Raw genomic sequence first — 27,266 nt, forward strand, 5'->3', positions numbered from 1 at the left:
GGACAGCAGGTGGAGTGTAGAAAGGAGCTTGGGATAGAGAACTGGGGTGCAGGAGGAAGTGTGGGAAGTTTGGATGAAGGAGAGGGTTATGATCTGGGGCAGGAGCTTGGGGTGCATGGTCCAAGAGGGGCTATGGGTGCAGGAGAGGTTATGGGTGTAGGAAAGGCAGGGTTTGGGAGGGAGTTGTGACCTGGGAGAAGGCGGGCAAGGGGGTGCAGTGAGTTTGGTTGGTGACTTGGGGGCAGGGGCCTGGGGTTCAGGGGCTGGGAAGGGGTATGCGTGCAGGAAAGGATTTTGGCCTGGGGGAGGGGTTCAGGAGGGGATGCAGAGTCTGGGAGGGAGTTGTGACCTGGAGGAGTGGAGAGAGGGGATAGAGAGGTTTTGGATGGTGGCCTGGGGCAGGTAGTTGGGGGGAGAGAAGGGATGGGGTGCCAGAGGCAGGCTCTGACTGGGAGGCACTTACCTAGGCAGCTCCCAACCAGCAGCTCTGCAGACTTCCTGCCTGCGTGTTGCGTGGGCTGCTCCACTTGTCTCTGCTTGATATTGCAGCTACCTGTTTTGAACAAGTGGTTACTGCTCATGGCTCTGGTTAATGGTGGGCAAGATGTTGGAATGAATTATCTTGGCTGTTTGTCAGAACAGGAGTTGGGTTTTCTCTTCCACCATCCCTCCCCCTATTTAGCCCAGTTGCAAACCATGTTTCTGATCCCTTCATCCAGCAGGAAGATCGAATAATGGCATAATCGCCTCCTCCAGTATTGTAATCATAACATCTACTTGGCCAGTGTAACCTTCATGTTGCCATGTTGGATACTTCCTCATTTGTTTAAGACAGCTCCTGAAAACAGAAGTCATACTAATTGGATTTCTTTCAGCTTCTGCTGTTCTGACAGATACAGTAAGTGCTTGGTCTCTCCACTCCCACCCCCCCTCCAACTCCTTCCTGAGTGCTGCTTGATAGAGGAATTTTTGTATTAGTGACATTGCAATAATTGCCATGGCAACATCTTGTGATAAGGGGACTTGGAGCTTACTGGAGGAGGAGAGACATCTCTGAGTATGTGAGTCAGGGTTGTGGGGTAGGAGGGGGAGCTGTGGGAGAATGTAACATGAATGTCACGGTCAGCAAAAGCAAAGGGCACAAGATAGCTTTTAGCCTGGCCAGGTTTATTAGTGATCACAAACAGTGGATTCTTTAGATAAGTAGAACATCGCTTTCCTTTAATATTAACCCAGGCAGACTCTAGCAAGCTGTTCCTCTCTTGTTCCCGCATCTGCCATTTCGCTCATGTGAGACAATTCGGTGTCACAGCGCTTCTGCTAGTCCTCACCCTTTTAACCATTCATCTTATATGTTCTTTGGGGTGCACAGCCCTAGAAAAAATTGGAGATGTTAGAGAAAGAGAAGGCTCAGCTTTCATTCTGTGCCAGTCTATTCAGGTTCTCCTATGGCACCTGTCACTGCGGTATGCAAGTGCTGCGTTAAACCACATGACGAATATCTGTCACACTTTTGTTCTTTCTTCCTAGCTCACTATCTACCCAAGGGAAACCTGCTGCATGTGGAGTTAAAATAACAGTATGCCTGCTGTGTGTGTGTGTTTATATTAATGAAGATGAGGTTGAAGAGGTACCTGCTGCATTCAGAATGGAAAATGATGAGGTTTTGAGTAAGGATGTAAGTGACTAGTCGACTAACCAATAAGCTGAGGCTTATCTTTTAGCACTATCGACTAGTTGTATTCCCCACTCCCATGCTGCGGCTCTGCAGTATTAAGGGACAGGGGAGCCGATGCATGAAGACGCTGACTCAGTCCCTGGTCCTGGGTCTCTCATCGGTCAGCTTAACCCCCACCTCGCCCCTCTGCTACTCAGTGTAAAGGACAGGGGAGTCGAGGTGCAAACATGTCTTTGTGCTCCGGCTCCCCATCCCTTATAATGCAGAGCAGCAGTGTGGGGGGGAGGTTATGCTGATTGACGAGAGACCTGCAGGATTGGGGACTGAGCCAGCGTCTGTGCATGCTGGCTCCCCTGTCAAGGCTCTTCCCCACTCTGGCACGACGAATGCAGAAGTTGGGGGCCCGTAAGAGCACTCCAAAATCTTGCCTCTACAGGCTCGGGTACAAAAACTTCCCCCCAAAATCCTAATACCCAGATTTTGGGGAATCCGCTGCCACCGTCAAGTGCTTTGAACCCACAAACAGGGGTTGGCACTTGAAATCAACCCCATGGTACCCCAAGCTCTTTTTCCCCAAAAGAGCTTGAAGAGAAAAACAAGCTGCAGGCTGTGGTGGTCCCCTCAGTCAGGATGCAAATACACACAGACAGACCTCCCAGGACACACAAATCAACCAATACCAGCTAATTAGAAAAAAGAACAAACTTTTATTTTCAAAACAAAGCTATAATTGCAAGCATAGTGAATTGGCTAGATGGAAAGAGCCACCATTTTATATAACAAAAGACAGGACTATGCAGCACTTTAAAGACTAACAAGATGGTTTATTAGGTGATGAGCTTTCATGGGCCAGACCCACTTCCTCAGATCAAATTGTGGAAGAAAATTGGCATGATCATATATACCAAAGGGATACAATCAAAAAAAGTGAACACACAAAAAGGAGAAATCAAATTTCAGAACAGAGGGGAGATGAGGGGGGGGAATTAATGTCTGTGAGCTAATGATATTAGAGGTGATAATTGGGGAATGGGTAAGGTAATTAGCATCTTTGTTGAGACCCAGTCGTAAAGTGTCAAATTTAAGCATGAATGACAGTTCAGAGGTTTCTCTTTGAAGTCTTGTGTTAAAATGCTTTTGTGGAAAAACTTGCCAGTCTAGATGCAGCCATTGAGAGTAATCGAGTAGTTGATTTAAAAAAAAAATATGACTACTCGATTAAGAAAGTAACCGCATTTTAACATCCTTAGTTTTGAGGCGCGTCTTAAAATCTGTAGGAATTCATTCCACAGTCCACTATCACAGTGCTTTGTAGCTACCTATGATCCTTGAATCCATACTAGTCTGGCTAGCAATTTAGGTGTACCTAAATGCAATGATACAATCACGATTGCAAGTATACTGTATCTGGACAAAGCAAACTGATGCCATTAACAGCATTGACTATTTGTGGCTCTGGCCTTCACAAGGACAAATGTGACAGCCAGCAATTTCATACCGGATGTATCCATACAATGATTTCCTCAGTTTTAGACACATGCCATAGCAAACTGTTTTCAGCATTGGTCTGTAGGAGGTTAGGGTTTTGTGTGTGTGTGAAGGGGAGAGCTTAGGGTTGATACATTTTGTCAACCAAATGTCACTGGCAAGTGTTATGAAAGCAGGAAGAGGAAATCTCTCTCTAACTCATAGAAGGCAAAGAATACTAGGGAAATGTGTCAAGTATCAGAGGGGTAGCCATGTTAGTCTGAATCTGCAAAAGCGACGAGGAGTCCTGTGGCACCTTATAGACTAACTGAAGTGTAGGAGCATAAGCTTTCGTGGGCAAAGACCCACTTCGTCAGATGCATGTATGTTGTACAAAAACCTGTAGGGGAACACTTTAATCTTCCTGGACACACAATTGCAGATCTAAAAGTAGCCATCCTGCAGCAAAAAAACTTCAGGACCAGACTTCAAAGAGAAACTGCTGAGCTACAGTTCATCTCCAAGTTTGACACAATCAACTCTGGATTAAACAAAGACTGTGAATGGCTTGCTAACTACAAAAGCAGCTTCTGCTCTCTTGGAATTCACACCTCCAGATCAGCTGCTAGAAGTGGGCCTCATCCTCCTTGATTGGATCCACCTTGTCATCTCCAGCCTGATCCTGGCCTGCATATTTATACCTGCCTCTGGAAATTTCCACTACATGCATCTGACGAAGTGGGTCTTTGCCCACGAAAGCTTATGCTCCTACACTTCAGTTAGTCTATAAGGTGCCACAGGACTCCTTGTCGTTTTTTTAGGGAAATGTGCAGACTGCATCTCTGCAGTCCAGCAACACTAGAAAATGACCTATTGCCGGCAGTGCTTGTCTGCAACTGGCCTCCCCCGCTCTGCCTCTTGTGCTAAAAATCATTATTAGCAAATGTAGACGAGGCACTTTAACACCAGCATAGGATACATAATCAGTACCATGTTCCCCATGGTCATCACATTTTTGGAAATGGCACTGAACACATTTTGATTTGATTTACTTAATGCTTACACTGTGTTCAGTACTGTAATGCTCCTGGGAATCCCTAGATGGTGCTATTACAGATGGCCATCCTGACTCTATATCTGAATGTGTAGTGGAGTTAGAGCTTGACGTGCTTATTATTAATTGTGATGCATTCCCTTTTAGATGTTGAATGTATTGCCTATAGAGTATTTTTGCTAGCTTCTCTGTAAGTGTCCATTTCATTGATAAAGCTTGCAGATGCCACAAAAATGGGGGGAGTGGTAATTGAAGAAGAGGATAAGTCACTAATGCAGAGTCCTCTAGATTGATTAGTAAACTGGGGACACAAGCAAACAGTACACATTTTACTACACCCAAATAAAAATGTATACATCTGCAAGCCAACAGTGTAGCCCATAGTTATACAATGGGGGAACTCAATCCTGAAAGCAGAACTGACTGAAAAGGTTTTGGGGGTGGCGGATACATAGTGAGCTGAACATGAGTTTGCAGTGTGATTCTGTGGTCCACAGAATTGATGTCATCTTTGTATGAATAAACAGGAGAGTAGAAGTAGAAAGATCATTTTACTTTTCTGTTCGGCACTGGTAATTCCACTGCTAGAATACCGTGTCCAGTTCTCAGGTCCACAATTCGAAAAGGACTTTGAAAAGTCGGAACGGGCTTAGAGAAGAGCCAAGAGAATGATTAAAGGATTAGAAAACTTGCCTTATAAAGACAGACTCAAGGAGTTCAATCTGTTTAGCTTAACACTGAGATAGTTACGGGATGACTTGATTACAGTTTACTAGAGAAAGGTAAATTCATACAGTCCAGTGGATGGGAGTTAGTCAGACCGGAAATAAGGCTTACAATTTTAAAGTGAGTCTAATTAACCATAGAAAGAATTTACTGAGGATCATGATGGATTCTTGATCACTGGTAATGTTTAAATCAAGATTGAATGTGTTTGACAGCTCTGCTTTAGAAATTATTTTGGGAGAATTCCTATGGCCTATACTATGCAGGAGGCCAGACTAAATGGTTACAGTGGTCCCTTCTGGCTGTGGAATTTATGAACTTACTTACTTTCTAAGGCACAGTGCTGGCAGGTTCTACCTACACAAAGACACAGAAATTGTTATGTGGTGCTGTGACGGCATGTCGGGGTTCCTCCTGATCCTGCAGCCCCGTAGCATCAAGAATAGACTTCGCCAGCCAGTAGAATAGAGAGGGTTTATTGCTCCTCCAGAATACAGCACAGCATAGACGTGATGTGGTTACAGGACGCAGGGCTAGGATGCCTCAGACCCCTTGGGTTAAGGGGTCCATCGCCCCTCTCAACCCTCAGCACCCAGCTTAGTCTGTTCCCTTCATGTTTTCTAGACAGAAACTGCCTCGCTCCCAGGCCCTGCCCCCAGCCAGGTGGCTGTCTCCGCCTCCCTTCCTTTGTCTCTCCCTCTGGGAAGAGACTTGTTATCTGCTCAAGCTGGGACTAAGTGTCTGGGCCAATACACATGTGGGTGAGTCAGTAGGAATCACACATCAGAGCACAGGGGAAACCCCGGGTTACAGAGCAGACAGCACCCCCACTACGTCACAGGCACCAAGATATTATACGTTTGTTCAGGGGGAACTGTTGCTGAAAACTGTAGATGTTTCAATATCCTAACCTAGATAAGACATTAGTGTAGGGGCCGTACAATGAACAGTGTAGAAAACAGGTTTGCTTGCCTTCATAATTGCTTCTATCCACGCACATCTGACTTAAACCCTCTTGCTTTACTGAGTCTGGGAGAGGTGACTTGTTAATCCAGATGCACTTGAAGCTGCATCTCCTGTGTCACTACAATTATCAACTATACCTAGCCTTAAGTATGGGAGTTAAAGGGCATAGAAAAGCCAAGTGAGAGCGATGAAGAAATTCCATGCAGTTTATCTCCTAGCATGCAGGAGAGTCAGGGTTATATCACTGGTACCTCGATGACAGTGTGCTCAGAGAAACAGTTTTCACACTATCCTGAAAACCTGTTAAGAGTGTGCAGTATTTAAACACTAGCAGCTGACATGTAGACTCTCCACCAATAGAAGTCACTGATTTCAGTGCCAACCACCGCATTAAAGCCATTGGTGTACATGCTGGTCAGTCTTTTTGGCACAAACTGAATGAGTTTGGTAGCACTACATACCATGATTGTGCACCTATTGGAATATTTTCATAGGATAAAACTAAATCTCATCTCCATAGGTACTCCATCCAAAGCTGATCGCTTGGAGCCCAAGAGCTCACAAACTGGCTGGAAGGCACTAGGTTGTTGGTATCTATGGATACGTCTAGACTACAGGCTTTTGTCGACAGAAGTCGACTGCCAGATGCTCTGTTGACAAAAGAAGGCACCCAGAAGTGCTTCTGGAAGGTCACAGGGGCAGCTTTAAAGCCCAGGCTGCATGCTCCCTGCAGAGACGCTTGCTTAAAGGGATCCTCCTGAACAGCCATTGCTCTGCTCCTGCTTCTGGCTTGCCTACCTCCTCGAGGGAAAACAAAGCTGCTGCAGTTTTTGCTTTGGTTGCCCTGCTTCCTCAGACACCACAGCAGTTTATTTTCTGGTTTGGTTTTTGGCTTTGTTTGTTTGTTTGTTTGTTTTTTGGCTTTTGGGGGGGGGGCTTTTTGTTTGTTTGTTTATTAATTCTTTTGTTTGTTTGGTTTTTTGACTTTTTTGTCCATGGAGTCTGAGCTGCCCCTGGGCAGGCGATGGCCCCACAGCGTGCTGCTGGAAGTTCTGCTGCATGCTCAGGAGAGCATCATGACCTTTGCGGCAGAGCTGGATTCTGAGCCCAGCGTTGAGCCCCTCACTCAGGCTGCAGCCCTGCTGCCCTTGCCCCCAAACTTGTTTATGAAGAGGCGAGTTTGAAGGCTGGACACCAGTTCTGACTGGTGGGACCGGCCTTGCACATACCCCATGCCGAGCAGCACAGACAAGTGTCCGGCTACGGCTGGGGTTCCCGCAGAGTGCTGAGAGGCCTGCGGCTGTGAGACAATCCAGGCATCCCCAACCCATGCCTGCACCTGGCATCACTGCCTGCAGGAGCAGGTGGTGCCTAGCAGCCGTGAGGGTGCAGGGGTAGGATGGCCCTCCCTGAGGGCAACCATGGGTGTGACCCCCTTTCCCTCCCAGCTGTGATCAACATGACATGTCACAGCACTGCACCAGCCCCTTTGCTCTCGCCTGCCCTGCCCTGCGGTGGACCCTCACAGCACTCATGTCCTGATGTTCCCTCCCCGGTGTCCGAAGTTGCCTGGGAGGCCTCCTGACCTGCTCCAGTGTGCAGGGTTGGTGACCTTTCTTGGCAAGGCCTTCTGCCATTCGGGCATAAATGTCCACATTCCTCCTCTTGCTGTACGCATGGCCTGGAGGGACTCCTCCTCAGCCCAGAGCCCCAAAAAGGCTTTGATCTTTGGGCCAGACTAGAAGGGTGCCAGGCGCTTGGTGCCCCAGGCTTCCTGGGGGTATGAGTCCCTGGAAGGGCCAGGGAGGTCTTGGGGGGCTTGTCCCTGCAACATGGCTCCAACTTGCCTGATTGGAAAGAGCTGCGTGGTCTCAGGTTCCTGGCTGTAGCAGGCTTGCTGCCAGAATGGCAATCCTGGGTGCCTGTGCCTTTTAAAGATGGCTACAGGCAGGAACAATAGCGTGGAAAGCAGTGGCAGGAGTGTCCACCAGGGCTTCTTCCTGGAGGCCTTTACTGTCGATATAACTTCTCCCCTGCGTCCACACTTACCTTTTGTCGTCAGAACTCTGTCGACAACAGAACTCTGTCGACAAAGGAGTTATTCCTCGCAGAATGAGGTTTACAGCCGTCAACAAAACTGATGAGTTCTGTTGACGTTATGTCGACAGAACTCAGTGGCAGTGTAGACACAGGTATAGTTTTGTCAACAAAGTCCACTTTTGTCGACAAAACCCTGTAGTCTAGACACACCCTATGTTGGACGACTTGATGTTTTCTCACAGAGTTTTCTTATTGCTGACACCAGCCTTTGGGATTCTAGCCCCTGGTTTGGTCCTTTAGAGCAGTGTTTCTCAGCCAGTGGTACAAGCACCCTTAGGGGTATTTGAGAGAAGTCTGGGGGGTACATCAGCACAACTGAAATTTGGAGAAAACTGAATTTTTGTTTTAAGTTTTACAGTGCTTTATTCTTTTTGTACTTTTTATACCCACAAATTTTATCGCCCACCCGGCTACGATTTTGTTTTAACAAATGTGTTGCAATAGTAGAAAAAAAATTGTGTGTCTGAAAACTATAGGTACTGGGGGTACTTATAATTTTTTTAAAGGTGTACTTTATAAAAAAAAAAGGTCGAGAAACACTGCTTTAGAGCAGTAATTGGTAACCAAGACTAGTGAGTGGGCCGCATGAGTGACCCTCCTTCATTTCAGTGGGCCACAGTGGTGGACAACCTGTGGCCCACAGCCCACTAGGGTTCCACCTGTAGCCCATACACCCACTCTCTGCACCTTGCCTCCTAGTCTCTCACAAACTGGGGCACTAGAACCTCGCACTTCCTACACCTCCCCCTCTCCATCCCAACAATTTCAGAGCACCATGACTAAGCTGATTTGAGTTCTATCCCCACTGCTCTCCCTCACTCCCAGCGCTTTCATGACTTTGTTGATTCGTGGTCTGTCCCCACTCCTCCTCTTCCTTTCCAGAGCTTGAACAGCTGCAAACAGCTGATTTCCAGCATTCAAGCTCTGGCAGGGAGTGGGAGGAGCGGAATCAGTGAATGCATGGTGCTCTGAAAGTGCTGGGAAGGAGAGGGAAGTGTAGGAAGTGTGAGGTTACAGTGCACCACTGTGTGAGAGGCACGTTGGGGGAGCAGACAGGACGTCCACGGGCCACAGGTGAAATCCCAATGGACTTGCCCGCCACTGCTTTAGAATCTAGTTATCCTCAGGTTATGATTCAAGACACATTTAGTTTCTTTAGGATTTCAGTGACTGCCTTTTAAGTGCCATCTCTGAAGTGTATTTCTGCCATGACAATAGGTATAACAGAAATTAATAAAAATATGCTGTATGTTTTCAAGGTCCAGGTAGTGTCTAATAAATGGAGACATGCTACAGGCTGACTTAAGTGGAAGCGTTGCAGAAAGGGATCTGGGGATTGCACTAGATAAGAAGCTGGTTATGAGTCAAGACTGCCCTTTTGCCAAGAAGACTAATGGCATACGGGGCTTCATTAGAAGGAGCATTGCCAGCAAATAGAGGGAAGTGATTATTCCCCTCCATTCAGCACTGGTGAGGTCACATCTGGAGCACTGCATCCAGTTTTGGGCCCCCCACCACAGAAAAGATGGGGGAAACTGGAGAGAGTCCAATAGAGAGCAATAAAAATTATCAGTTGACTGGGGCACATGACTTATGAAGAGAGGCTGAGGGAATTGGTCTTATTTAGTCTGAAGAAGAGAAGAATCAGGGGGTGGTAGACTTGATCACAGCCTTCAGCTACCTGCACTGGACTTCCAAAGAGAATAGAGCCAAGTTATTCTCAGTAGTGACAGATGGCAGGAGCAATGGTCTCAAGTTGCAGTGGGGGAGGTCTAGGTTGGATATTAGGAAAAACTATTTCACTAGAAGGATGGGTTGCCCAGGGAGGTGGTGGAATCTCCATTTTCAAAATCCTGGCTGGAATAATTTATTTGGGGGTGATGGTGCTTTGAGCAGAGGTTTGGATTAAATGACCTCCTGAGATCTTTTTCCAACCCTAATCTTCTATTATTCTGTGATGGATGGAAGTTTCATATGCATACAAAAACCAGAACCTTAACTTAAAAACAAAACAAAAAGTCAGAAGGATTTGTTCTTGCTGTCCCGAGAAACTGTCTTTTCTTCCCACTCAGCTGAGATGCAATAAACTGTACACCAGCTGGTAAACACATTCAAGCCCAGGGGTAGCTTCCATCTTCATGTTGCTAAACGTAAATAGTTGGTGAAGCATTTTGTGATTTTTGGGGGGATAAAAAGTGCTGTATAAATGAAAAATATCAATGTTTTCTAGCAATATAACATTGCATCTGTAGTAGGGGAATTTAAATGCCTTTTAAGTTGGCTGTGAGACGTACATCATTTTTCTTATTGCTGCATCTTTTATATCCAGATTGAATGTCTTTCTAAAATATATGCTGTAATAACTCAAGCAAAAGCTATGGGCTTGATACAGGAGTTGCTGAGTGGAATTCAGTGACTTACAGGAGGTCAGACTATATGATTATAATGGCCTCTTCTGGTTTTAAAAGATATAAATTCCATGCCCTTTAGATTCTTTTCTTAAATCTCTTCGCAAAGTTGATATCTAACCAATCAAGGGCATACACCTGTGATTCCTGTTGATGCCATCAGTCACATGATGGAGTCCCCAAGCACTGTTTTAAAATTAATCCATTTATTTAGTCTGCTATGGGGGCTGTTGCATCAGTGGTTTTATGTATGTAATTCTGTCAGTCCATTCAAGTTATTTGAAGCAAATCCAACAACCATACTCTCTGGTTGCAGAGAAATACTGTTCCTCTTATTGCACTTTGATGCTAACACACTGGCTCTTCCTTTCCTAGGACGATCCTCTTACCAATCTGAACACAGCCTTCGATGTGGCTGAGAAGTACCTGGATATCCCGAAGATGTTGGATGCAGAAGGTAAAGTAGAATCCAATTTCATTTTTAATTTTGCTTTTTCCCCAAGAGATTCCCCTCCTCTTCTAGATGAACACATATTATTCCAGATCTTCCCAACCTCTGAATGTCCCCCTAGCCCCACATACCAAATAAATAGAATAAAGGAAAACACAGAAGATTGGATCTCTTGTTCTACTTCTGTCTTCCTCCGGTGCCCCTCATTTTCCCACGTCTGCTGTGTAGTTTTTCAGCTGGGGCTGATAGAGTGGGTAGAGCCACGTAATGCTTAGACATGTCAATCTGCCTTAGGTGGGGCTCCGTAGAGGCCACTACGCTCAATTCTGAACCCACAGCAGATTATGTGGTAGCCCTGCCTATAAGGAAAGGGAGAAAACATCAAAACAGACCAACTTCAGTTATTTCCCAAATATTGTCATAGTGCCATTGTCCCCATCCTTCTATGCTTGACACATCTTGGCATCCCATCTCTGGCCCATAGTTCCCTTTTAGTTACAGGAAAGGCTCCAATGGGGTTGGATCTAGTCTTCAGTTCCCGCAGACCCAATTCCTGACTACAAGAGTTCACTTGTACCTAATACCAATTTGTCATGTCTGTAGTCAGAAGCTATCACTGTCATTACTGTATAAAGGTTTCCAATCTCTTGCCAGGAATCTAAAATTTTGGTTTCCCTGTATCCTTTCAAGATCTTGACTTAGTGGCTCAAGAGACACTTGAGGGCAATACATATTCTTCCCTTAATCCAAAATGCATATCCTGGCCGGCTTTTGGTGTAGTTGGACACTACCGCTTAAAGGAAGCTACTTATTGAGGATTTAGAGGAGGGTCTGGAGAAAAAATGTGTCTAGAATGACTCTGCCAGTTTCCTCTGGATTTCTCCAAACCACTCTTTTACCATGTCTGGTACTGGAAACTGCTCCTTCTGAACGGCTCAGTAATGCTAGGCACTAGTATACAGCACTGACCAGTTCTGGAAGCAAAGGGAGAGATTCACTTTTCCAGAAGTGCCTCTTGTACAAAGTAACTGGCTGCCTGAAGGCTTTGGGGGGCAGCTGAAACATGTGGGGACCAGTTTGAAAGGCTCCAACTCTGGAGTGCGAACATTCTACAGGCCAGCTCTTCATTTTTACAGTGGCTGTTTGCCTAAAGCCAGCTGGCTGTGAAGGGGGAGGCTATATTCAAGGCTTGGTTTGGGAAGCGAAGACCTGTGTGAAATAAAACATCTCTGTGGTGGGGATATGCACAATGGAAATTTTGTTTAACCAGCCTTTGGACAGTTAGTGTTTTACCGTGCACACTTTTTCGATGCAGGGTTCCCAGCCCCGGTAACTAGTTGTGCTTCCTCCCTTTCTCCCTCACCCACTTCTTATCTTGCAATCCCAAGGAATTGCCATGTTTCTGGGGTGGATTTTATACAAGTGTCTCTCCCAGGTGCTCCCAAAGGAATCTACTCTAAAAATAACTTGGGCCTAATATTGGGAATGAGACAGTCCTGTAAGATTTCTCCTGCGTTGTCAGAGCAGCTCGCTTTCCTAAACAAATAGAACAAATGTGAGCACCTCTGCAGTGTAAATACTGGTCTTCAGAGGTGCAGAGTTCCCATCGACAACAATGGGACTTGAAGCACTTGGCACTTTGGAAAGTCAGGCCATCTATATGTTAGGGTGAATTGATGAAGGGGCGGGAAAAAACCCTCACCTTAAAAGGCTTTTGGGGCTGAAGAAGCTGAATTGTGCTAAAACTGTAAACACAGCAACAGCCTGTTGGTGCTTTGCTGGGTTCGGCTCACTGATTCAACTGACAGCTCTGCCTTGGCTGGATCCTTCCAGAGAGGGACGAAATGTAGCAACCTGAAACAAAACTGCGCTCCCATTCACTTTGCCAGGGGCTCGATTACACCTCCTCTTGGGAGTTTGGTTGGTGAGGGAAGGGTTGCTGGGGAGACGCATCTGCTGGGGAAGGTCAAGGAGCCCTGTGCAAAGAGTGTGCAGAGTAGGAGTCTTCTGTGACACATCCACACCCCACACCAGGTGTCCTGGATCGTCCTGGCTCGTCTTCTCCCTTGCTCTTCTCCCATTAGTCGACATGCTCTTAACTTCAGGTTTTTTTTGACAGACATTGTTGGAACTGCCCGCCCTGACGAGAAAGCCATCATGACCTATGTTTCTAGCTTCTACCACGCCTTCTCAGGAGCCCAGAAGGTATCGCAGGATTCCAAGCTCCCTCCACACAGCGCACCTGGTCCTGTTGCTAATGTCCAAACCTTTTTTTCTTTCTCTTTCTCCTCTCTAGCTATGGGCATCTTTATATTATTTTTGGTAGAGTTGGCTGGTTGGTTCAAAGTGGTGTCCCAGATATAATAACTTGGGGGCAGGGATTGGGAGAGTGTACCCCTACAGTCAGCGTACAGTAAAGCCCCAGGGCTGCTGTGTGCTCATTAATCCTGTGGTACTGGGAACTCTGCCACCAAGATTCTCTCTCGACTGGCTGAGCACCAGGCCTGTCATACCGGTGAGACTAAGATTGGAAATCAAACCTAAATCTTTTAATACAGTGATGTGGCATCTCCTGCTAGGCCACCAAGCTTGCTGTGCAGTTGCTGTGGTTCCCTGCTGTTCAGACACTACAGCATATCACTCTCTGAATTTATTTCAGATGACTCACTTTTTTGCGAGGGTAGGAAATATGGTTGGGCAGGAGGTTTCAGTAAGAGTACTGAGTGGCAAGGATAACACATTCACTCACCCTTATACACATTCACTACACTTTAGCTACGAGGTCTGTAATTCTTCCTAATTCTCTTCCTTTACTCCAGTCACTGGAGGGATCCTCCCAAATACAAAGCAGCATAACACCTATTCCTTTTTACACAGTGAACTCATCCCTGATTCAGCAAGGCTTTAAAAAATGTGTCTGACAAACCATCTGGTGCTGTGGTTTGCGGAATAGAGAAGACCACATATTGGGTCTGAGACACCTGCTTTTTCCTTTCTCTTTCCCTCCTCTGGTTCCCCATGGTGGAGATTGGACAGAAGTCCCCTCAATTGCCTGCTGGTATGTAGTTACTTAAAGAAAATATTTCTAAGGGAGACCTGGTAAATCGCCTTCAAAATCAAACAAATTGTAATTGCTTCAGTGCCATAGGATTATGCAGTGCACACTGAAGCAGAGTGGAGAAATACACTCTGCAGGAAGGCAGTCTGATCTTAACACACACAAGCACCTCCAGAGTAGGCCCTTGAAATGCTAAAGCAATAAATACATTTTATTCATTCTCATTGAGAGCGACTGTGGGGCTGTGGACATATGCAATTTGGAGGTTGTCTAGGAAGAACGGGATGTTGGGAGGAGAAAGGGGTAGTACCACTTTGATCCACAGAGCCAACCCTGCTGGTCACTTTCTGATCCGAATTCCCAGCTCTCCGCATGGAAATCTATTTGGCCTATCCTGCAATGCATGATGGGAAGTTTTCTCCCCCTCTCTCACGCCACCCGTGACTGTTTTGTTTTATTCTATGTGCTGCTTCTTACTTTATCCTTTCAACCTCTTTTCCTTCTTTGCACAGATATTATAGGCCCGCTAAGGCCGGATGAGAAGGCCATTATGACCTATGTTTCATGTTACTACCACGCCTTCTCAGGTGCGCAGAAGGTGAGACTTTACTCCTAACAAAACCTTCCCTCTTCTCTTCCCTGCCCCCCCAAACAGTTAACTTTCTGAGAAACATCCCAAATCAACGGTCCACTGAACATAGAGGCAGGGCATCCTGTGCTCTCTCTGCACCGAGAGTCAAACTGTACCATATTCATAGCTGTTCTGGGACATACGGTCTTTAACCTGGCTGAAGAAGTTCTGTGAGGAAACTATGGATTCAGAACATGTTCTTTAAACATACATCAGCTCTTTCCTTTCTGCCTCTCTCTGTATCCACTCCCATGTAGTGGATATAAGACTTCTGCCTGGGGGGCATAACCCCACTGACCAAGTTAACAGGAAGAAATTAACCTTTGGTCTCCATCACTCCTGACTGGATGATGTGCATCTCAAAGCAACAAGCCTAATTTCTACCTTGTCAGCACAGTCCTGTTCTGAAAGCTAATTAAAATGAGACTGTTAAGGGTCTCAGTTTGCAGCTGCCTGCCTTCCCTCCATACTGAGCACCTACTGGGTCACTGGCCTCTTCCTAGGCCAATTTCCAATGATATGTGAGCTGCCTACAAGGAAATAGCTCGTAATTTCCTACCCTTGGACAGTGCTCCAGCTGCAAGTTTCATCCCTAATCAGTCTCTGTTGAATCGCCTGAACTGCCCCTCTTACCGATATCTCCTCTCCTTGCTCCTCTTCCTTTTGTTCTTTCCTTCCCACTCATTCTCCTACTTTCACCAAACCACTTATTTTTTTCCTTCCTCTGTCAGCTTCTTTGTCTTCTGCAATATTTTCTTTGCTTTTCTCTATGCTTTTATTCCAAGCCCCTTTGCTTGGCTCTGGGCTGTGTATCCTCAAAAGAGCTGATTAGCCAGCTCGGAGATCCCTACTTCCCATTGGGCAACAGTTTTCTAAAGTGCCAATTTTCTAGTAATCCTGTTGATAGGAGGAAAGCTCAGTGCACTGTTAAGTGTAGATGTGCATTCTCCTCTCCTCTGCCTCCAAAGTCAGGGGGATTCAGATGGGGGGCTAATACAGCCCAAAGACTGAGATCTAGATTCATCTCTAATAAGTTACGAATAGGACACGAATTTCTCTTCTTTCCCATGATGCCTTCTATACAGGATGCACAGTCCACACTTCAAATGAGAGCCACGTTGGCAGTATGCTAAGCACCGAGCACTGAGGGCTACATTTAATGTATATAAATCAGTGCTGATGGTAGTCAACATCCATTTTAATACCAAGATGCCACCCACAGTTGGCAGGTTCGAGCATGAAGAGAGCTAGCTTGAACTGTACGGTTTTTTTCAGATCAAATTGGAACACTGTATGCTAGGACTTGCTCTGTTTTATGAAAAATAGGTGCAGCTCTCCGGTTCCTAGTAAACTGCAAATGTGACACTCCATTTGGACAGTTCTGAACTAAGTTCACTTACTTGACACATATGGGTGTAGTGGTGGCTTCTCAGTAAGGATCGTGGCTAGTAAATTATTTGAAACTCTTCACAGTAACCCTCAACCCCAGTATTTTCCAGATGCCCTTACACACAATTCTTCAGGCTAGGTTGATGGCAAATGTCAAACATGGGTAGAAGGTGAAAAAACTGGCTACATTTTTGGTGGCGTTTCAGGTGCTGCCCCTTGATCCTATATTCTTCTCTTCTCCCATCCCACTTCATCCTCTGAAAATATTTGCAGCTGTTCCTGTGCTCATTTCAGCAACTAGTGCTGGTGCCAGGGCTTCTATAGATACTGTAAACAGAAACATTTTTTACTGTCACAATATCTGAATCAAGTAATTGTAATAAGAATCCGAGAATTAGCTGCTTAGCTATTAAGGTTTGAATTCCATGTAGCCTAATTTATAGAGAGGATTAAAATAAATTGATTCAATTGTCAATTTACCAGTAACTTAACTATAAGCGGAGGGCTGGGTGTGTAGCTCTTTTTTGAAGCTCTCCCAAGGCTTGTCTAATGTTATCCAGCTGTTAAGTAACAAGTTTAAAATCCAGGGCTAATACAAAGTGATTACTGAGCATTACTCTCACTAGGTCTAGGAGCAGAGTGTCTTTTTAAGCACTGCTGTCTCTTACATGATTAGGTGACTTACTGTGATGTCGCTCCATTTTTCATTCAGATTTCTCATTACTGCTACCGGCCCTGAAGGGGAGGTCACATGATCAGCTTTCCGCTTCTTTCATTCTCTTATACTGAGTCTTTAAAGGTACAAGGGCCCCCAGCCTGACATGACATTTGTGTGGATGGCTGCTTTTCCTTTAAAATGATTTATATATAAAATATGTATACTTGCTTTGGTTGGTTTGCTTGTTTTCTAACTGCTTCTAACTTTCACAACACTAAACTGCATGGGTGTTTTAACTACTGGTTGGATTTAATATGTTGTAAAACTTGACTTCTGCAGTGCAACTTTTTGAATAACCTCTTGCCATTTTATAAAGAATTTGTTTGGTATGTCATGTTCTGGGGTGTTCTCAGGAACCACATCACAGACAGGTGGCCACATGACAGAAACAATTATGGTTCTAGATTGCTTTATTGACATTCTCAGCAGGGAGACCAGGATTGAAAGGGATAAGAAGACCATTCCCCTTCCATTGCTAGAGAGGCAGATCCTCAAGGCCAGGGTTGACACACGGGCAAGACAACACAGCCAGCATTGGTGCCACTGCCTGTGTTGTATCTGTTCTGTGGCTAGAGTCTCTAGGACTGTCAGTCCAGGAACTTTTAGGAACAACAAATTGTCCATAAATGTTCCTTTAATAAAGGAATGTGTGGAAGGCCGTCTAGCCATTACGCAGACTGTGGCTACATTCCACCCCTTCCCTTAAAATTTTCTACTCCTGCCACTACTGCTACTGCTCCTCTAGTGAGAGCATGAATGGAGACCACTTGGAACAGTCTGTCGTCTAACTCTGATGACTCAGATCAGCATAACATATTGCCTGCAACTCTAGTAGTTGTAGTGCCTTATCTACTCCAGTGCTCCCATTGTTGCTTGTAGGAGCAGGATGTTTTAGTGAGAAACAGAGAAGCAGGGGTTAGTGTAGTGGCATGAGAAACTGACTTCCAAACATTGGCAATTGGACATTTATATAGCTAATATTTTAGTTGCTGACATTCTGAAAGTTTGTGTTTGGACACACGGACACCCAAAATGTGGCAGAGTGGAGGAAATCTGCCATCAAACATATGTAAATATACCTGTTTAAAATGTAATCCTTACTGTTCAGTTGGCTGCTGCCTCAGCCTCATGTGAATAGCAGAACTGGAGAATTAAACAAAAAACTCACCACACTGGCCAACGGTCCTATAACGTTTGATCCTAAGATCAATCTCTCTCTCTCTCGCTCAAGTCATGTTAAGAGTAGGGACATGAGGTATGTCTTTTTGATATATCACTTGATATATCCTCTTTGTAAAGTCCACCTGGATGGCAAAAATGAGCCTTTGGGACCAGCCAAAAGGATGTTAAAATGAAAACAAGAGTATGCTTTGACATTTTAAAATGTCCTGAGCACTTTTCCTTTATATGTTTTGGTGAAATGGCTTTCGTCTTTACAGATCATGTCTACATATTCTTATTAATGTAGCTAATATTTGTATACCCGCTAGCTGACCTAGTTTAACTATGGGTGATGACTGAATACACATTTTTTAACCTCTTCCCAGCTACTAAGATCACCAGTTCCTTTGGGATTGTGTGACTCGTATGTCATTTTGGAGGTTATGATTTTTAATGCTACTCTTGCTTGTCTCATATCAGTTGCAATAACTGGAGGATTTTTCTCCAATGACATCAGAGGCCAAATAAACAAAACATGCATTTTAAAAATGGACTTACCATTTATGAGCTCATTACATGATGGGATATTTACTGCCCCATCACAATCGCATGCCTACAACCACTTTTGGTGTCCGTTCTACTTGCAAATCTAGAGCACTGCACAACTTACAGAATGTGAAAGCTGTAGACACACCATGTACACTCACTCCTTCCATTGTTCAACAGCAGTTTCCTGCTGGCCCCCTGTGAGTGATTTAAGGAGCTGGGACTGACATCCTCTATAGCAGTGGTTCACAATCGCCAGTCCACAGACCAGTGTCAGGCTGTGAACTGCTTGCTGCTGGGCCATCGTGGCTACCAGAGCTGAAGCCAGCTGTTCGCAGCGGCACTGGGGCTGGGGTACACCCTGGCCCCGAGCTTCTGCGCAGCAGCCAGCTTCAGCTCTGGCAGCCACTATGTGGCAGGTTGCTGCAGCTGTAGCTGGTTGTTCATGGTGGGTCTGGGAGCCAGGGCCTTTGGTAGACCAGTAAAATTTTATGTCTATATTTATATATTGAATATTTGCATAATGAATATGTAAACATGCAAACATAATGTTACTGGTCCACCAAAAGTTTGTGAATGGGTTTGCCAGTCCACGGTATAAAAAAAGGTTGGGAACCACTCCTTTATAGGAAATCCTATCCCAGCATCCCCAGCTACCTAGAAATACCAAACTGTAGAAGTGAAAAGGGAGTCTGAATGCCAGTTACTTTGTGCTTTCTTAAAGGAAGTTTGGGTCCTGTTGATAAGTGAGCAATTGGGCCATCTCAAAGGGACGGCTTGTAGGAATAATTTCAGAAAAGACCCAGAACTCTGATTGTCCTGAGACAGACAGGGTTAGGCTGTCTGGTCAGTTGCTGAATCCACTGGAGTGCATTACAGAGATACTTAACTGAGGAGAAAAAAAAATCAGTTATGGTAGAAAGTCAAATGAAAAACTAAGTGGCCTAGACATGCTTTTGGACCAGAGATGGGTTGCTAGAGCCAGGGATGGGATACTTTACCCTTCCCCACAGGTACGTAGCAGGAGGTTAAACCACAAGTTTTGGTTGATGGTGTTTTTACACTTTTTCCTTTCCTGTTTTGTTTCCTGTTTGACAGGCGGAGACAGCAGCCAATCGTATTTGCAAAGTGCTAGCAGTCAATCAGGAGAATGAACAGCTCATGGAAGACTATGAAAAGCTGGCCAGTGATGTAGGTATCCATGGTGCTGTCATGTCAGTTCCTGGGCAGCGTTTTGTGTGTTACCATACAGCCTAAAAGCCCTAATCATGGACCACTATTGTACTATAATCTGTACAAACAAAGCACTATGCTTATAAACCTACAGCCAGATCTCTAGTACTCAACATTCTGTGTTTTCTTCCAGTGGGTAAAAATGAAAGACTCTGGAGTATATCAGATGGCAAACATAATCTACTTTAAAACGGTGGCTATCTGGAGTGGAACTGTCTTCAGACACTGTATTTTATTAACGAAATCATTGTATTACTAAAACTAAAGAGGAAAAAAGTAATTTTAAGAAAAGAAGCACAATACTGTACAACTTTTTTGTGTAGCATCTTTCATGTGGTAAGCATTAAGTAAATTATGATGAGGAGGAGAAGTTAAAAGTATAGGCAAGGACAGGACATAAGCATTCACTAATATTTTGAAAGAGTCTATATAGGATAGAAACTGAAGACTGTTCCAGACAGCAGGAGCTGCATGGGAGAAGGCTCACACAAAGACAGTTATGAGACTCAGAAACGACCATAGGAGGCCTGTGGTAGAGAAAGCAAGAGGGAGAGCAAAGGGATAAAGTCCATCAGCCTAGCTGGAGGAAGACAGAGTACAAAGAGAACAGTTGTAAAAATTATCTTAAAATGAACTAGGAGCCACCGGAGTTGTTTTGGGATGGCTGTGATGAGATCCCACTGCATTGTACTTGTAGGAAAGCATGTGGCAGCTTTTTGCTCAATATGGAGCTGCCCATTATGTTATCTCCCTTCTGGCTCCCTAGCAGCTGTTTGTTGTGGAAGACTATTCTCAGAGCTAGCTTCTTTGAAGTCAGCACAGAGTGGAAAAATGGAAATGGAGGCAGTATCTTCATTTCTACAGCATAGACCTTTCTGGGTCAGAGAGGGCAAACCAGTTACAAGAGCACAGGCCCAAGAGAGCTAAAATATTGACAGGCTTGCAGTGTTTTTGAACCAAACAATAGCACTGTTAAGGTCTAGCATGATCTGAGAACACAGTTTGGTCTTGAGTCTGCAGTGCTGACCCATGAATGAACTACATCAAGGGTTTCTGTGCTGTAACAGAGCACCTCAGCATGGTCGTTTATACAGGGGAGATATTACAATGAGACCATACTTCTACAGAGTGGTTGGCAGCCTTTTCTTAAACCATTTCCCTATTTTACGTGGGGCTTAGTTCTTAATGATTTTGCAGCTATTCTGACTCCTCCCTTTCCTCTTTGCTGTTTCCAGTTGCTGGAATGGATCCGCCGTACCATTCCCTGGCTGGAGAATCGGGCACCCGAGAACACCATGCAAGCCATGCAGCAGAAATTGGAGGACTTCCGGGATTACCGTCGCCTCCACAAACCTCCCAAAGTCCAGGAGAAGTGCCAGCTTGAAATCAATTTCAATACTTTGCAGACCAAGCTGCGGCTCAGCAACAGGCCAGCGTTCATGCCTTCAGAGGGGAAAATGGTTTCGGTGAGTGTGACATAAGACGAGAACATGTTCCCATCTGAATCAAGGTTACTACTTTAGACCATGTTCTTTGTATTAACATAGTGCCTAGGAGCTCTAGGTGTGGGTGAGGATCCCATTATGCAAATACAGAAGAAAAAGATGGTCCTTGCCCCAGAGAGCTCACAGTTCTTGAGTAGAAGATGGGGCAGACAAACATGAGAGAAGCGTGCCCATGCCACCCTCGTTTTCAATATGAACTACTAGTCTTTGTATGCAGGACTCCATGCTAATCTGAGTGTAGTAGACCAGGATGGGATATTTGCTCGCTGGGATCTGTTGTCTTCAAACAGATTATTCCTCCACATTAAGGTGGGAGTGGTGGTCCTCTGCTTCTCTGTGTGCAGATTAGGGCTGGCCCTCAGGCTCCTGGCTAGCTGCTGCCAGTGAAACTGATGATCAGGTGAAGCTGGATGCATCTGTTTTCAGGCCACAAACTAATTTTTTATTTATCTCTTGCGTGGAGGAGTGATCAAAGAGGTTTTTACCTACTAGGAGGCATGTGACTGCCTCTCATGACATTTCACTGCATTCATAGATAACATGCTGTGAGTGGAAGTGCTTCACAGAGTGTCTCTTTTGGGTTCTGTGGTTCTGACATGCTAAACACACTCCATCCATTCAGATCATCAGCCTGCTGCAACTCTACATGTCATTACTGTGAAGCCAGACTACAGTCTCCTGTTGCTACAGAGTGATTGGAAGCCTATGGCCTGCTTGGATGAATGCTCGAAGCATGATGCTGAAGAACATTCCCCATTGTCTGTACCAGTCCCTTCCTTCATGCTGCTGTACCTTTTCCATCACTGCAGGACATAAACAATGCATGGGGAGGCCTAGAGCAGGCTGAGAAGGGCTATGAGGAATGGCTGTTGAATGAGATCCGAAGGCTAGAGAGGCTGGATCACCTGGCTGAGAAGTTCCGGCAGAAAGCTTCCATTCACGAGTCCTGGACAGATGGTAATGCCAACCCTAATGCTTCCTTCTGAAAGCATTCACCTCTGAAAACATGCCATTGCCTATCTGAAGAATAGAAAGGATTGGGTGTCACAGGAGTGATTGTACTGGTCTTTCACATCTAGATTAGAGCTGAGCAAATAATTGGTCTGGTTCTTGCTTCACTCGAGAGAGACAGAAAAAAAATTCATTTAAATCAAACAAATACTTCGATCTGAAGTGGCAGTTTCTAAACAAAATGATTTGGATTGACATTTCATTTTGAAAGTGTTACTTTGAATAGAAAAGTTGAAACAAAATGTTAAAACCATTTCTGATTTTTTTTTTCCAACCTGAAGGTATTTATTGAATTCAACCTGAATTTGTGAATAGTTCTGGTGGCCTGAAAAATGCATTTTCAGCTAATTTACTATTTGCCAATAATAATAATTTATTATTGTTGTCAATATTTATATTAATAATAACAACAAATCACCCGGCTCTAATCAAGATACCTGGGTTGGTATACATTTTTTAATATTAGTTTGGTCTTCATCCTTGAAGGTCTAGTTTGGCATAACTGAGTTTACAAAACTGGACAGAGAGGGTAGAGAGTACTGTGTGTGGAAATGTAGATCAATTGGCAGAGATGGAAGGAGGTGCTTGTATTGTAGCTGGCAACCCGGTTGCTTGGCTTGTGCCGGGGGGGGGGGGGGGGAGGTGTGTGTGTGTGTGTGTGTGTGTGTGTGTGTGTGAGAGACTTTCATGAGGACCAACTCCACTCACATTTTTAAGGAAAAAAATTGTAATGTTAGCATTGAGAAGAGATTTGGGTCTAGGAAAATAGCAACATAAAGAAGTAGAACCTAAGGACTATATTCAGAACTCCATTGAATTAGGTCTTCTACAAACTAATAATATAGTCAGAATTGCCACCATATAGAGCCTACTGTCAGTACATCTCTATCATCTGAGCTAGAAAACTACTGGATGGCCTGTGGCAAATATTTGCTTTTGGTGTTACGCCTGAAATATATATCCCTGCTAGAGCACCGCTTCATTATCCTTCTGGAATCTCTCTGGCAATGTGGTAACAACTTTATTCCATAAAATATATTCTTTAACTAAAATATATTCATGTGGCCACATTTTGATTATCAACTCTCCCTTGTGACCACATGTCCTGTTTGCCCTTCCGAACTAGAGACCTGAATCTGGGTCCTAGTGTGACTGACAGCACTCAGTTGAGCAGCGCTGTTGACAGTAAATACTTGATACTTCCAATTCAAGATCATACGTCTGAGACTGAGAGGTGTGACTCTCTAAACTGGCCTGTCTTACTTTTGGAGTAGTGGTGGATCCACCATGGGGGAGTATAAGCTTGTAGTTGGCCTGGGCATGAATAACCCATGACTGACTGGTTTCATTCTGTCCTTTGGCTCCCTCTGTAGGTAAGGAGGCAATGCTGCAGCATAAGGATTATGAAACTGCTACCCTGTCAGAGATAAAGGCCCTGCTGAAGAAACATGAGGCCTTTGAGAGCGACCTGGCTGCTCACCAGGACCGTGTGGAGCAGATTGCTGCTATTGCACAAGAACTCAAGTATGGCTGCCGCCTGCTGCATTTCCCTTTCTAGGAACTAAAATGGGGACCTTGGAGGCTAATCAGCTTCGTCATGATGCCATGCTGTTAAGACTTAGTGCAGGGATGTAGGAAAATCCCAATATTTCTGACAGGGGAGGACGCTGTCCTCTGATCAGTGGGCAGGACGGGTTGAAACATAGGAGAAGAACAGGTTAGGAAACGATGTGGGAAAGATTAGTAGTGCTAAGATTGCTTTTTAGGCTGTTGTTTCTATTCTCTTGTTAGCTTCGAAAGGGCACCCAGAAGGCAACCCTGTAACCTTTTAACCTCCCTCGTATATAAAGCCCTGCTCCATCTGCTAGGGAGGCGAGACAGATCCATCGTTCACAGAATTGTGAGATTTCAAGCAGGTGCTATTGCTAGGTCTCTGGGGCCTATGCAGATGAATAAAACGCTATGCTTTTAAGCACCCTGCACTATATGCTTGGCCTAGCAGCTAGAGCACCACCTGTACTCCTGACTGACTCCAGTGCCAGGGCCCCCCAGTACAGACTGCATTCTCTGACTGGTGTTCCTTGCTCCTGATGGGCATGCTGCGCTTCAGCTTTACTTCCTACAGGGGTGATGCAGGGGTCACAGGGGAAATGGCGCCTCATCAGTTCAGAGAGGCTGATGTGTGGGTGGCCACAGTCTGAGGGCAGTTTGTAAACAGGCAAGAGCTGGGCAATAGGGAGGGTGTGAGAAAAAGAATTAGCTGGGGCTACATAAGAACCAGCACAACTTAGTGTGGTCTTCAGTTCTTAAAGAGTAAGTACCCACCCCATCTTGACTTGAACAGCATGGCTAAGTAACATCAGCATTACTGGAGTGGGGAGCTGTTTCCTTTACAATATCAGGCTTGTTGAATCAGTCCTTCATCAGCAGAGATTTTAGGAGTTGCTTCCATATTGACCTCAGGAGGGGAGGGACACATTACTTCTCAGTCTGTTTGAGCAAAGATGAGAACTAAGGCCAGCTAGTCAATAGGAATTAAAGTAACTCTCCCAGATTATCAGCCAAATTAGCTGGAGAGCCCTGACCCTGGGATGGAAGAGATCATCCTCTTTTGAGCTGTGTGAAATGCAGGAGGGAACAAAGGGTTCAGCACACTTCTCAAAAACCACCCTCAGAATTGGCATGAATTGCTCTTTGCTTAGCAGTCTCAGCAAAGAGGCCAACTAACAGAGTCTGGATGTGCAGCTCCCCTCTCTCCTGGAGCTACTCTAACACATCAAGGTTGAGACATGTTGGTTGAGTGGTCAGGAGCCTGCCCAGCTGCTGTCTGTGCTTGGTCAGAGGATATAGAAGAGCTGCACTCTCCAGGGATGACAATCCAACTCTTTCAAGTGTTGCATTTACTCAGTACTTAAGTCAGTTGTCCTACCCAGCATTCAGGGCTGTGTGGCCCGCCTTTTGCCCTGAGGCTGAATGTCATCAAGCTAGCTTCCTTTCCTGCTAAGTGCAGAACCAATGGAGAGATGTGTGTGTTCTTCTCTCTCCTCACTCTTACAGAACATTGCGGGCAGTGTGCTCTAGACTCTAGGGCAGGGAGTATGGTGTATCAATTCACGTTTTAATCCTGGGGTTATTTTACATAAGTTAACGTTTTGTGCACCTCAGCTGCTCCTGTGCGTTCTTCATTGCTCAGAGGGTGCCTGTAGCACTCTCCATCCATTAGCATGGTTTCTCACTCTTTGAATCCTCAGTGAGGACCTTCTCAGCCTCTTGTACAAGCATGCTATTCTGAAATTGGAATGCATTTGGCAGTCTATATACTCAAAAACCACCCACTCTTAACTTGGAGTGAAGTCTCAGCTTTTCTCTCCTAGCCCATTTGCCCAAATCTTCCCAACCTGCACCATTAATTGGAAAATGTTCTGTGGAAATCACAGTGGGTTTCTTTTCTATGTTATAGTTTCCATATAGTGGTGTTTGGAGTGTGATTATACAATATCACTCTGTAACATCATGTGTAATGGATCCAAAGCTGGGTACTCTTGGTCTCTACAGTCTTCTCATTAGAGGTCATGAGGGTATTTGATTACTTCCATTCTCTGAGATTGATGGCAAATTGTTGCTAGTTCCTCTCCTGGCTATCTTTGTTTAATTTTTCCTTTTTGTTGCTTATTAGTGAGCTGGACTATTATGACTCACCAAGTGTCAACGCCAGATGCCAGAAGATATGTGACCAATGGGACAATCTGGGTGCTTTAACCCAGAAACGTAGAGAAGCCTTAGAGGTAAGATGTGGTCACCAAGATCGATCTTGAGACGCTGGTCTGGAGGAATCTTGCACTGTTGCTCTCTATGCTGGGCTTGCACAGGAGATATTGGAGAGTTTCACTCTTCAGGGCTGACTGTCAGCACCATCAAGTGTTATACCCACTCAGGAATGTAGTCGTCTTCATAAGACATTCCTGTGGCCCAAGGAGCTTATGATCCAATTTAAACAAAGACCATGCAATTCAGATAATTCAATGAACCAGGGATATGATGCAAATTTAAAACCATGCCAATATAAGAACATAAAAACATAAGAACGGCCATACTGGGTCAGACCAAAGGTCCTTCTAGCCCAGTATCCTGTCTACCGACAGTGGCCAGCACCAAGTGCCCCAGAGGGGGTGGACCGAAGACAATGATCAAGCGATTTATCTCCTGCCATCTCTCTCCAGCCTCTGACAAACAGAGGCCAAGGACACCATTTTATCCCCTGGCTAATAGCCTTTTACGGACCTAACCTCCATGAAATTATCTAGCTTCTCTTTAAACTCTATTATAGTCCTAGCCTTCACAGCCTCCTCTGGCAAGGAGTTCCACAGGTTGACTACACGCTGTGTGAAGAAGAACTTTCTTTTATTCGTTTTAAACCTGGTACCCATTAATTTCATTTGGTGACCTCTATTCTATTTAGGGAACTAATAAATAACTTTTCTTTATCGGCCCTCTCCACACCACTCATGATTTTATAGACCTCTATCATATCCCCCCTCGGTCTCCTTTTTTCTAAACTGAAAAGTCCCAGTCGCATTAACCTCTCTTCATATGGGACCCGTTCCAAACCCCTAATCATTTTAGTTGCCCTTTTCTGAACCCTTTCCAAGGCCAAAATATCTTTTTTGAGGTGAGGAGACCACATCTGTACACAGTATTCTAGATTTGGGCGTACCATAGTTTTATACAGGGGCAGTAAGATATTCTGTGTCTTATTTTCTATCCCTTTCCTAATAATTCCTACCATCCTATTTGCCTTTTTGACCGCCGCTGCACACTGCGTGGAAGTTTTCAGAGAACTGTCCACGATAACTCCAAGATCCCTTTCCTGATTTGTCGTAGCCAAATTAGCCCCCATCATACTGTATGTATAGTTGGGGTTATTTTTCCCAATGTGCATTACTTTACACTTATCCACATTAAATTTCATTTGCCATTTTGCTGCCCAATCACTGAGTTTGGTGGAGTCCCTCACAGTCTGCTTCTGTCTTGACTATCCTAAACAGTTTTGTATCATCTGCAAACTTCACTACCTCACTGCTTACCCCTTTCTCCAGATCATTTATGAATAAGTTGAAAAGGATTGGTCCCAGGACTGACCCTTGGGGGACACCACTAGTTACCC

General features: G+C 44.9%; 1 protein-coding gene across 6 annotated transcripts in view; it reads left to right on the forward strand.

Annotated features, from left to right (window-relative positions):
- ACTN1 (actinin alpha 1) overlaps positions 1-27,266 on the forward strand; it is a 158,929-nt gene that overhangs the window by 111,615 nt on the left and 20,048 nt on the right. For 3 of the 6 annotated variants that reach the window (XM_006130285.5, XM_006130283.5, XM_006130284.5), the window contains exons 7-13: positions 10,775-10,856; positions 12,970-13,055; positions 19,452-19,544; positions 20,822-21,052; positions 21,901-22,048; positions 23,476-23,626; positions 25,779-25,887. In XM_006130285.5, the coding sequence (XP_006130347.1) occupies positions 10,775-10,856; positions 12,970-13,055; positions 19,452-19,544; positions 20,822-21,052; positions 21,901-22,048; positions 23,476-23,626; positions 25,779-25,887 (900 nt within the window). Of the gene's footprint in view, positions 1-10,774; positions 10,857-12,969; positions 13,056-14,420; positions 14,507-19,451; positions 19,545-20,821; positions 21,053-21,900; positions 22,049-23,475; positions 23,627-25,778; positions 25,888-27,266 lie in introns of all 6 variants that reach the window. The other 3 variants (XM_075927344.2, XM_075927346.2, XM_075927345.2) reach the window with 1 other exon arrangement.

Source organism: Pelodiscus sinensis, chromosome 5 (assembly GCF_052426305.1).
Source record: "Pelodiscus sinensis isolate ZL-2025 chromosome 5, ASM5242630v1, whole genome shotgun sequence".
NCBI lineage: Eukaryota > Metazoa > Chordata > Testudines > Trionychidae > Pelodiscus > Pelodiscus sinensis.